Raw genomic sequence first — 12,958 nt, forward strand, 5'->3', positions numbered from 1 at the left:
ACACCGCAAACTGGCGTTTTGGATGTTTTTTGGTTAAAAAAACGCTAAATACACAAATGCGGGAAAACGCTGCTAAACGCGACAAAGCGCCAATGCAAAAATGCTTAAAAAAACGCTGAAAAACTCATGTTTTTAACATGACTTTACATAGCTAATGTTACCAGCGTTATCAAAATGTCTTGTGTGCATGAGGACTTAATCCCTTTTTTGAATTTCATTATTATTACTATTAATAATAATATAATAATAATAAATAATAATAATAATGTTATTTTATGAAAAAACAATAATGTGCAGTAGCCCATAGCATCCTACAGCAGTTTAGCGAAATCAGATGAATGAAGAATGATTTCTGATTGGTTGCTATGAGTCTCTGTACTTTGTATAATGCTTTTTTGACCTTCATAAATAAGCCAAATCAGACATAAAAGCAAAAAGTATAGGGGACGTGTGGTGTACAGGCCACTGAATATTGGAAATAAAAAAGTTAAAGTTGACATATAGACTATAAAGGGGAACTAGAATCAGGCTGAACATTCCACCTCTACATGGTTGGCTTCCTACAGATGGCTTCCTGTGAGAAATAGAGTGGGGCGGAACATTTGAGCTTTTCACCTTGATAATATGCTGTATTAGACTGCAGTTTTTTTCCATCCCACATTCAGTACTATAAGTGTGTGTTCTGTTCTGCTGTGGTTGGGTCTCAATCATAACACCTCCTTCAATTGTGAAAACAGAGAATTAGCGGGGCTGCTTGTCTCACCTGGGAGTATAACAGGCACAGCTATGTGCTACTGATTTTTGAATCAACCCTATGTTACATTCTAAATTAAACATAAGTCCTCATGCACACGGGACGTTTTGATAATGCTGGTAACATTAGCTGTGTAAAGTCACGTTAAAAAAACGTGTTTTCAGCTTTCTTTTAGCATTTTTGCATTAGCGTTTTGCTGCGTGTAGCGGCGTTTCCCCGCTTTTAGCAGCGTTTTCCCACGTTTGTCCGCGTTTGCATTTTTTTACCCAAAAATTTTTGAGGGTCAAGAAAAAGTCTAAGAATGAAGGTTTGCAGCGTTTTACTGCGTTTTGCTGCATTTTCCAGCATTAGAGAGTTTTTACAGCTGAAAAACTCCTCTAGCCCTGGTTTTTTTTTCCAGTCAAAAAACCTTGATTACAGTCTATGTGTGCATGGACCAGGGGTGGACTGACCATTTGGAAACTCGGGCACTGCCCGAGGGCCCGGGGTCAGTAGGGGCCCCATAAGATGACCCTGGTACCTTTTTCATAGGCTTGTTTGGGCAAGGACACAGGGGCCCCATGATCCCCTATTGCCCGGAGGCCCCATGAGTTGTCAGTCTGGCATGGACACATAGGATAACATGCTGGGGAGTTTACTGGCTGTAGAAAAAAACATCAAAAGCCAAAAATAGCAGCTATAAAAAGTCCAGTGTGCATGAGGACTAAAGAGGAACCAATTACCGACTTCCTCCTTTTGTTAGAACAGGGGAGCACAACAAAGGTGAGTCGGTGAGGTTTTTCTTTGCAAGAGAACCTGTAACTTTGCCCATTTATTCTCTTTCAGTCAATATTACAGTAAAATAAAAACGTATTTCTAAATCATGAATCTTTCTCCATAAATGTTACGGATCTGATCCATAACTGATGTGAATATATATATAAAGCGCTGCGTAAATGGATGGTGCTATATAAGTACCTGAAATAAATAAATAAAATAACCAAGATTCGTATAGGCAAGCAGTCCCCTCCCAGAACTGGTAGGGTTAAACCACCTGCCAATAAAATGAGCCCTAAACTCCTGAACTATTCTTGAAAAGCTAACTATAGAATATAAAAAAAGCTACTATAGAATATAAAAAAATGACTTGGCCACTGGAAGCCCCTGTGTACCCTTGATGATACCTTGTACCTTGATCTACCCATGGTAGCTGTGATGTGATCACACAGTGGATGAACAAACATTTCCAAGTCAACCGCAGAAACTTTTTGGTGTTTTTTTTTTTCATAATGACCAATGCACACACAATCCAACCCTTCTGTTTACCTAAGAAAATTCCTTACTGATATTGTTACCTGGATGGAAGGGTATGAGCGGTTATTTTCTGTGCTGCGTTCACCAAGGATGCTACCAGCTGATCGTCCTTCACATTTATATCGGAACCTCATCCCTCTTTGCCGGGGTTGTTCAAATATTTCTATGTAGGGTTCATGTCCCCCTGAAATAAAACAAAAAACACACACACAATAGTAAATACATTGAAATATAAACAGATATGAAAACAACTCATACAAGTAAGTGACCATGGTCATATACTCCAGACGCTATACATTTGTTCATCAATGTATCAATACTGTATATTCTTTCCAACTTCTTTATCTCATGCTGAGGTTTGTATCATTCTGCAACAGTAACTAACAGTACCTACATTCTGAATTCAGCACAGTTATAAAGATCCTGATCTGGACTGCTTTAGCAATTCACTGATTGCTTGCAGTCTAATCGCTCTTTAAAGTGTTGCTAAACCCACAACAGTAAAATCAGTCTGTATATGCAGAAAAGAATGCTTGCTATACTCACTGTGGAATCTAAGGGGTTAATCCTCTGCATTGTGTAAAAATACTGTCTTCTCTGATCCTCCCCTTCTTCCAGTGTCCCCCTCTTATCTCCGGATGTCGTGTGGAGTCACTCTGTACATGCTCCGTTTGGTGTGTATTGCTAGAGGGTTTTTTTTTCCCTTGAGAGAGTGCATGTGATCAGCAGAGGGCCAATCAGCACTGTCCAGACATAAGTCAGGGGTCCTGCATCCTCCTAGAGCAAAATTAAAACTCCTCCTACAAGCTTTAAGATGTGCTTGGCTGTACACTAATCCTACTCTGACCCTCTAACTGCTGATGAGAAAAGGTATTTAGCAGTTTATATTTACTAAATAATTGCACTTCCATGTTCTGTGTACTGTAGGAGACCAGATATAGTGAATGCAGGGTCCTGGGTTTAGTAACATTTTAAGGCAACCCTTTCCATGTTCTAGTTTATAAAACAAATGTTTTCCTATCTGTCCCTCCACGACCTGCCATGTCAGCAGTCTGAGCAGTTGTCAGTGAGGCAAACTGTTAAATTTCCACTAAAAAGTTGAGATTTTAATAAAACAAATAACAGATATTGTTGACTACCCCAAGAAAAAAATATGTTGTGTGGGAAAGCCAAAAGCCAACACTGTAGGAAGGTTTGTACAATGTTCCTACTTTTGGTAGATTAAATTCTTTAAAGGAAAAAGAAACATATTCTGCTTACCTAAAAGAGAATTTTGCATCATCATATGATGACCTATAAGGAAAGAAATATATTTGATTAGGTAAGGAATTGTGACCACTGGCATGCAAGCAGGGCTGCTGTTAGAAATCATGGGGCTCTGTACAGCCTACCTGACGGGGCCCCTTTGACCCCATCCTCGAGAATAGGTGCAGGAACTATCATGCCCCCATTGCATCACTGGCCATCAATATCATCCACAATAGCACCCCCACCCCTCCACCAGTGTGCTACATACAGAGTGCAGGGTTCAGGCGTGCGCTGCACACAGAGTGTAGGGTTCAGGTGTGTGCTGCGCACAGAGTAAAGGGTGTAGGTTTGCGCTGCGCACAGAGTGCAGGCATACGCTGCGCACAGAGTGCAGTGTTCAGGTGTGCGCTGTGCACAGTGTTCAGGCATGCTCTGCGCGCAGGGTTCAGGGGTGCACTGAGCACAGAGTGCAGAGTGCAGAGTTGAGGCGTGCGCTGCGCACAGAGTGCAGAGTTCAGGCGTGCGCTGCACACAGAGTGCAGGGTGCAGGAGTGCACTGCGCACAAAGTGCAGGGTGCAGGTATGCACTGCGCACAGAGTACAGGATGCAGGTGTGCGCTGCGCACAGGGTTCAGGCATGCGCTGCTCGCAGGGTTCAGGCATTCACTGCGCACAGAGTGCAGGATTCCAGCATGCGCTGCTCACAGGGTTCAGGCGTTCACTGCACACAGAGTGCAGGGTTCAGGTGTGTGCGTCACACAGAGTGCAGGGTTCAGGCGTGCGCTGCACACAGAGAACAGGGTTCCAGAGTGCGCTACGCAAAGAGTGCAGGGTTCCAGAGTGCGCTACGCACCAAGTGCAGGGTTCCAGAGTGCGCTATGCACCAAGTGCAGGGTTCAAGGCTGGAGCTTTATGCATACCCCACCCCTCCTCCGTTGTATATGCAGGGAGAGCAGGGAGGGTTGAGTGCGCCGCTGGGAGAGGATTGCTGAAACCTATAAGTGACAGCTGACAGTAGTGAGCAGCAATGCAAGTGGCCTTGCCAGAGGTCAAGTTCTGGCTGTAGCTACTGTATTATGATCAAACTTGAAGTTGCTGGCTGGCTAGGCCCCCCTGTCATAGCGAAGGGCCCGGGACCCCTACAGGAAGACCAGAGATACCCCCTTATCGGCGGTCCTGCATGCAAAGGTGTAATTACATCCAAAGCTAACTATGGAACTGCTATGGACCCCATAGCAGGGTGCCCAGCACACAGTGTCTGACTACATAGAGATTTATGTAGGTATAAATACAATTTTGCTAATAAAGACGGTACTGTATCTAAAGCTTTGAAAGCAATTATTATTAGGGGTGGAGTTCTCTATTTTTAGAGGGCGTTAGAGAAGCAGTGAGCCCTTTTTTGGTTTTGCCGTGGGGTCTCATCACACTTGCTTTAAGTTCCATCAGCGAGTCAAAGTCCTTAGAACAGCCGAAACACACAATGGGTGGATTATAGTGCCTTGAACCAGTCAACAACTTATCTTTGGCTAGTCCAACAGCAGGATGTCCCAACCAGGGCTTGCAGCGCTACCTCTTTCTCAAGAAGTTTACATTTTGTTAGATATATATAACAAAATCTAGTTCCCAGGGGACTATTTCATTGGTTCTTATTGGATGGAACTGGCAACTCAGGCAAAGAAATGTACTTCTGACTTCTCAAAGAGATGTAAGCAGCTGGTTATTCTGCTGGTACCTTTCGAAAAGTAAACCATTTCTGGGTGGACTGTCCCAATACAGAACAGTAAAGAACATCCACAATTAGGATATATTTGGAGAAATGTAGAAGAATGTAGCAGGGTTGTTTTTTTCTGTCAGTAGCAGAAGTATGGGAACTCAAGGTTAAGATGTAGCTCCTTCATAAAACTACCTTCAGCAGGTTTTGACTTCATGACTAAGTTTTATTGTAGGAGGATATGAGAAAGACCATATAAAAACAAGTCTATTTAAACACAGATGAAAGTGCTCAGCATCTTTTTTTAGCTCTGTGACATAAAAAAAAAGATGGATTAACATGGTAGGTGGGTGGATGGAGGGTAATGCAGATTCAAGAACACAACAACCTACCCCACTGATTTTGCTCATTTTTAAAATTAATTACATCTAAGTTCATCTAAGTGCTCCTAGTGCCAGAACTGGCAACATGCTATAAAGAAATCTCTTTCAATGTACACAGTCTACTGTTTATAGGTCCTCTATTCCTCTAACCCAGGGGTGTCCAACTCCTACCCTCGAGATTGAGGGTCTGCATACATTTTTTCTATCTCTCAGATAGCAGTAAATGAAGTAAGATATGGTATACATAGAGCCAGTAAATTAAAGTTTATACCAAGATCCAACCTGTATGTGGCCCTTGAGAATTGCTGTTGGCCACCACTGCTCCAACTATCATATACATAATAAAGACTTAAAAGAATCAGACTTATGGGTGGCAACGTCTTCTTACTGTGTCACAACTGCATGGACCTGAACATGGAGAAAAGTGCAGCCCTGCTTTGTAAGGTGTGCCTTGTAATAGCAATATCAGAGTAGAATCACTGGAGTGGCATGTATTGTTTAATTCAAATCTGCATAGACAGAATGGAAGTCTGTTGGAGAACATACTTGGGAGTATTTGTTAATTTTTACACCTGCTTTATTAAGACACTAAGGCCATTGCTGGTATAGCCGTCAGGGCTGCTGTTAGAAACCACAGGGCCCCATACAGCCAACCTGACAGCCCCCCCCAGAAAAAATAAAAAAGTTTACTATGCTTCAGTTATGAGTTAACACAAGGAGTGATCGATACCAATCACTCATTGTGTTCATTCAGGAATGAAAGGGCTAGTAAATGAGAACCTTCCCCTACTCTCCATCCTGAAGGATCCTATTGTGTGTTTGCAACTGCCAATGGCAAGACGGGAAGCCGGATGCACTGCTGGAGTGGAGGCACACAGGGGGTCCCTGGGAAGCAGAGGGGCAATTACTGGAACAGATCTCCTGTATGGGGCAGCAGTTGAAATAGGGGAAGGGAAAGCTGAAGAAGCTAACTTTCAGCTGCTGCACAGAGATCCATACAGGGGGTCGGTTCCAGTAACTGCCTCCCCACCCTCCCTGCCCACATTCGAGTCACTCAGCTGCCTGGGCCCCCCATACAAGAGGAACGGTGGTACCCCCTTATCCACGGCCCTGATAGCCGTGACTAGTAGGCCAACATTTTTTGTCACTGTAAGGTATATATACACATTAACAAAAGTTATACTATTATTTTTGTAATTTTTTAATTAGCAATGTAGGGGGGGGATTGTTTGGCTGATGGGTTGAGATAATAATGTTAGTTGTATGACCAAAACTGTGGCCTGAGTCAAAGGACACAAATGTGGATGGAATAGCCAGCTCATACCACTGTAAAACCTTTACGAAAAACACCTTATTAGCATTTGTAACTCAAAAGTAACAGCAGTAAAAACAACGACGGTAAAAAAAAAAAAAAAAAAAGAATACAAAAGCCACTTCTGATGCAAGAGTAATGCACGGGGTTGTCATAGAACATTTAGGACAAGGAACAAACTTGCCTTAGGTCTATAACTCGTGTTAACACCCCAGCTGCACTCCATTCTGCACATTCACTCCAAAAGTGTCCACATCTTGCTCCAGTGATCCCTTTAGGCCTGGTTCATACCTATTCATGTTACAATCTGCTGCAGGAAAACAAAGTTCCTGAACCTTACAAAAAAATGCTGAAAACACATAGATGTGAATGTGTCCCTTAGGAAACCATGTTAAGTGGACTGCAGTACGTTTCTGCAAAACACAAAAAAAGGACTAAATAATGCATAGGTGTGAACCAGGCCTACATGGGAAAAGCCAGGTAAACACAGGGCGTGCATATATAGCAGCATTGGGGAGCACCAAATGGCATCAGTAAATGAAAAAGATACAATTGCTTTCAGAAAGAACCACCAGATGTTGGAGAATACAGCCACAATGGTGGATTCAGGTGAAAGTTCATCTTTAAGCACTGATTATTCTTAAACCTACACAGGCCCCATCTTACCTCTGTAAGTTGTAAACTCTAAGCCTGGGTTCACATATATGCGGACCGGTATATCGCATGTGATTCGCACAGGAACCTCACCGTATTCCTGTGCGAATCACATGCGATTTGTGTGCGGTGAGATTGGAGCCATACATTTTATGGATCTAATCGCACCACACCCACACCAAAAAGATGCAGGACCCTTTTTGGGTCCGCACAACAATCGGATCGCATGGGTATTCACACCTATGTGATCTGATTCTGCACATCGCACTGCGTTTTGCAGACCGCTTTTGGGGTGTTGTTAACTTAACATACACAACCGCAGCGATTCGCACGAATGGGGTGCGATTCTGATGCAGTGCAGAATTTGCACTGAAAACGCTGTGAATTCCGCACCACATCTGTGTAAACCAGGGCTTAATGATGTGGTTTACAAACAAATCTGACACGGTGCCAATGAATATGATGTTTGCCTAGTTGTTTCCCATAGACATGAGATAATCACTGATGATCATTCAATGCTTTTCTTGACATGAGGCAGTCAGACAATGCTGTATCACATGGAGTTGAGACCCCTAACAACCCCAGTACGAGCTTTATCTGTTTGTGTACAAGGCAAGGGCGTAGTTACCACAAGGCAAACAGGGCATTTGCCTATGGCAGCACTTTTCAGGGGGGCAACACAGGACAGAAGAAGGGACACATGCGGCATGGGATCTGAGAGAGACTGTGGGCTGCTTGATGGTGTATACAGAGCTCGACTCTCGTTTCCAGGGATGTCCAGAGCTGTGAAGGTGAGTGTCTCTCTCTCTCGCTGGGGTGGGGGGGGGAGATGGATGTTAGTGAATGGCTCCCTCAGGTGAGGGGGCAGGGGCATTGTAGGTCAATGTCAGGCTCTTGACCAGGAGGGGGGGTGTCCAATTTTTTTTTCTCTAGGGCCACACAAAACCTAAATACACCACTGGCAAGGGTGTATTTACCACAAGGCAAACAAGGCATTTGCCTATGGTGGTACTTTTCAGGGGGGCAGCACTGCCCTCCAGAAGAAAGGACAGAAGAAGGGACACATGCGGCATGGGGACTAGGTGGGATCTGAGAGAGACTGTGGGCTGCTTGATGGTGTATACAGAGCCCGATTTTGTTTGCCTAGGTCAGCACAAAACCTAAATACACCACTGGTACAAGGGCTAGGAGGCTAGAATGTTTACCTACCTGCAACAAAGATGCTAAGCAAAGTCCTGTTTGATGCGTATTTCTTTCATCTTTCTATATACATGTATAGATAGGTATGGAAGCGTTAAGGTGTTTTGTCATTAGGCAAACTTGGATCAGGGCCAAGATACTCTATTGTGTACTTACGGGAATCGAAGTACAAAGAATGCAGTCAAACTAGCATTGGCACATTTCACAATGTCAGAAAGCAAACTATGTATTACCAGTTCCACGGCATGAATTGTGTATTTCTTAGTGCTCACATATCATTTCTGTACTGGTGGGGGTTCACTATGTGCATTTCACAGTATCTATCTGCTTCCCAGGGATGATCACTGAAGACCATTCTGAGCCCTTCTTAAAACTAGTCATAGTGAGAATCTTATCTCATGGACACCATGAGATTAGAATCCTACCAAACATCCTGGGCCCTTCAACTGTCAACCCCAGCTACTCTGACTGTGAAGGGGGTGGATTCCCAGAAAGCGCAGAGTTCAGGGTTTGCAGCAGAGCACACACCTAGGAAAACATACTCAGATGATCTGTACTCTTTGGTAGAGGTCATCCAATAAAAGACATGTGCATTGACATATGTATGCTATGTCGCTATGCTATGCATATAATGGAAATTTAAAGTGGAGCTCCACCCAAAAGGAAAAGTTGATTGGCACCTTTGAAGAGCGAGGGGGTACCGGATTTTGATAGGTACCTGCTCCCACTTTCGCTGCGATGGCCTAGGCCATCAGAAGTGGTAGTTGCCCTCTCCCCCCTTCATCCCCGTAGTCTTCTGGGACACATGACAGGTTCCACAAGACTACGGGACCATTCAGAAAGTGCAGTGCTTCTCACGCATGCGCAGTGGGTTACCCGGCTGTGAAGCAACAATCTGTCACAGCCGGGTGCCCACACTGAAGATGATGGTGCCGGGGAGAGAGGATGGCCCGTGAAACCAGCTGCAGTGAGGACACCGTGGAATTGAGGGACAGGTAAGTGTCTGTTTTTTTAAAGTCAGCAGTTACAGTTTTTGTAGTGTTTGTTATATTGTGACTGGAGCTCCACTTTAAAGAGTATTAAATCCAAAGTCTGCTGTTTTTTAACAGAACAAGATGTCCTGCAAATGTAGCAATTAGAGGGTTGAGAAAAACAATTTACCACTGACAAGGGTGCTTACAATGGTTAGATTTTATTTACAAGGGGCGTCCAAGTCAAACAGGGACTTTTGAGATTATATAATAAAAGAACAAATTTCATGGAGTGGAAACTGCAGTAATTTTTCAACGTACTCCCCTGCTACATTTATACACTTATCCCAATGCTTAACCAATGCCTGGAAAACTCCAGCATAGAAAGATTTGTCAGAAATGCCTGAACCATCCTAGGACAGCCTGCTACAGTTTGTCATCAGTGCTGAAATGCTGACCTCCGAGGACCTCTTTTAAGGAGTTCAAACAGGTGGAAATCAGTCGGAGTGAGGTCCGGGCTGTATGTTGCTGGATGTGCAATACCTCCCAGCAGTATGAGCTTGTGTGTTGTCCTTGAGAAACAGGACGCCCTTAGATATCAAAACAGGTCATTTTTTCCACAGACACATATGCAGATCACTCAGAACATGACAGTAATATTCACTGTTGATAGAGGCACCACATTGGCAAACTTTTTGAAAATGCAAATGTTGGTGAATGATTGTGTTCACTGTTCCCACAACAATTTCACAACAGGTTATGCGTTGATTATCCAGGATCAGGTGTTCTACGTGCTGAATGTTCACAGGAATGATTGCTGTGGGCTGGAACCACCATGGCCGGGAACGTCACTGACCAACGTACGGCCATTTTTGAAACGTTTACACCATTCAAATGTCTTACTGATGCTGAGCGTCTCATCGCCGTACTGTGCTTAAAGTCTTCTGTAGATATCCACGGGTTTTACGCCTTCATTCACAAGAAACTTCATCACCACACCCTACTCCATGCACACACTAACACTGTTGTCTGCCATCTTGATTAACAGTCTCTGGACTGGCCCGCGAGATGTGCGGCACTTATCAGTAATAGGACGCACTTTCCACTTACTACTGCGTGTAGTTCCGCCACACTAGCATCTCTTTTTATACCTGTAAAATGAAAAGTCCCAGTTTGACTTGAACGCCCCTCGTATTTACATAAAATCTTTATCCCAAAAGGAATAAAACTGTTACTGCCTTAAAAGTGATCTGGAGTTTGGCTTCGGATTGTTAGAACACCTAAATCTGCTAGTGCATCTAATACTACCCTCCCCCCAGACTGACAATACTGCTGTCCAACCGTGTGTCTGTTGGTCCTTTATCCAGAGTGGGGGTACTCTAATACAGGAGATGTGTAGCTGGCCAGATCACCAGGTGAAAACGGGAAAAAAGCATAAAAAAGAAAAGAAATGCAGCAACTACATCTAATGATTGGTAAGCGGCAATATATAGCATTTTTGGTTTGCGGTTTAATACCGCTTTAGCCTAAGGCCTATGCATTTGATTGCACTTTCACCCCAATTTTTATGACTTCACAATTTTGCTTTGCCACTTTGGTTTTTTTTAAATTGGTCAAATTGCACTGTATACTATGGGAATCTCAATACACAGTAGCCCATATAGGTACAAAAAAAAGAGGTGAGGGATATACCCTATCCTCTTTACAGCTGCTGTTTAGTCACTATGCAGGTCTCAGCACTCTCAGGAAAGCGGAGAAGTATGAAGATGAGGAGAATATTGTAAACAGGGCCGTGGATAGGGGGGTACCACCAGTCCTCCTGTATGGGGCCCAGGACAGCAGGGGGGCCCAGACAACTAGGTGAATCGGATGTGGGCAGGGAGGGTGATCAGTACAGCATGAAGGGCAGTTACTGGAACCGATCCCTTGTATGGCTCTCTCTGCAGCTGCTTAAATCTAGTTTCTTCTTCTCTCCCTCCTGCTGGCTTTCAGCTGCTGTAGAGAGAGCCATACAGTGGATCAGTTCCAGCAATTGCCCCCCCCCCCCACACCACCCCCTGCCGCACCCATCTTCCTCCCTGTGCACCACACATTTCCCCCTGCTGCCCAAGCCCTCCTGTATGCCCCCTCCACAGTGCTGCTGGCTTTCCTCCTCTACTTTCCACCGCCAGCTGCAATCACACAATAGGATCCTTCAGGATGGAAAGTGGGAGAAGGGTCCAGTAAATATGTCACATTTTCCAGCCCTTTCCTTTCCTGAATGAACACAATGAGTGATCAGTACCGATCACTCACTGTGTTCATTAAATACTGAAGCATGGGGGGGCCTGTCAGGTTGGCTCTATGGGGTCCCTTGGTTTCTAACAGCAGGCCTTATTGTAGATACCAAATAATATAAAGAAATAAAGGATCTTAGGTAATTTTAAAGTGGAAGTGTGCCCTTTAATTACTCTATGAACCTGAGACAGCCATATAACACATGCGCCTTAACAAATGCTTGACTTTCGTCCACACACCAGTTGCCCAGCAATCAGCATTGGAACCTGACAGCCGTTTACCAGTGGCTACACACAACCATGGTGTCCCTCAACCCCGCTAGTTTTATCAATGTCTTTGCCAGCTTCAGGGCAAGAAACATTTCACTGTCCTACTCTGCAATCACAAAATGTACAGTGGGGCAAAAAAGTATTTAGTCAGCCACCAATTGTGCAAGTTCTCCCACTTAAAAAGATGAGAGAGGCCTGTAATTGGCATCATAGGTAGACCTCAACTATTAGACACAAAATGAGAAAACAAATCCAGACAATCACATTGGCTGATTTGGAAAGAATTTATTTGCAAATTATGGTGGAAAATAAGTATTTGGTCAATATCAAAAGTTCATCTCAATACTTTGTTATATATCCTTTGTTGGCAATGACAGAGGTCAAACGTTTCCTGTAAGTCTTCACAAGGTTGGCACACACTGTTGCTGGTATGTTGGCCCATTCCTCCATGCAGATCTCCTCTAGAGCAGTGATGTTTTGGGGCTGTCGCTGGGCAACACGGACTTACAACTCCCTCCAAAGGTTTTCTATGGGGTTGAGATCTGGAGACTGGCTAGGCCACTCCAGGACCTTGAAATGCTTCTTACGAAGCCACTCCTTCATTGCCCGGGTGGTATGTTTGGGATCATTGTCATGTTGGAAGACCCAGCCATGTTTCATCTTCAATGCCCTTGCTGATGGAAGGAGGTTTGCACTCAAAATCTCACGATACATGGCCCCATTCATTCTGTCCTGTACATGGATCAGTCGTCCTGGTCCCTTTGCGGAGAAACAGCCCCAAAGCATGATGTTGCCACCCCCATGCTTCACAGTAGGTATGGTGTTCTTTGGATGCAACTCAGTATGCTCTCTCCTCCAAACATGACGAGTTGTGTTTCTACCAAAC

The 12,958-nt window shown here is 44.1% G+C and overlaps 1 protein-coding gene across 1 annotated transcript in view; it reads right to left on the minus strand.

The window, feature by feature from the left end:
* The window catches only part of REL (REL proto-oncogene, NF-kB subunit), an 83,864-nt gene that overhangs the window by 49,204 nt on the left and 21,702 nt on the right, over window positions 1-12,958 (minus strand). The window contains exons 2-3 of the mRNA XM_089669208.1: window positions 3,308-3,340; window positions 2,089-2,231 (exon numbers count right to left, since the gene is read on the minus strand). Of these exons, the coding sequence (XP_089525334.1) occupies window positions 2,089-2,231; window positions 3,308-3,340 (176 nt within the window). The remainder of the gene's footprint in view (window positions 1-2,088; window positions 2,232-3,307; window positions 3,341-12,958) is intronic.

The sequence above is a fragment of the Staurois parvus genome, unplaced genomic scaffold, assembly GCF_062004578.1.
Source record: "Staurois parvus isolate SC_StPar_1 unplaced genomic scaffold, SC_StPar_1.0 ptg000070l, whole genome shotgun sequence".
In the NCBI taxonomy this organism is placed as follows: Eukaryota; Metazoa; Chordata; class Amphibia; order Anura; family Ranidae; genus Staurois; species Staurois parvus.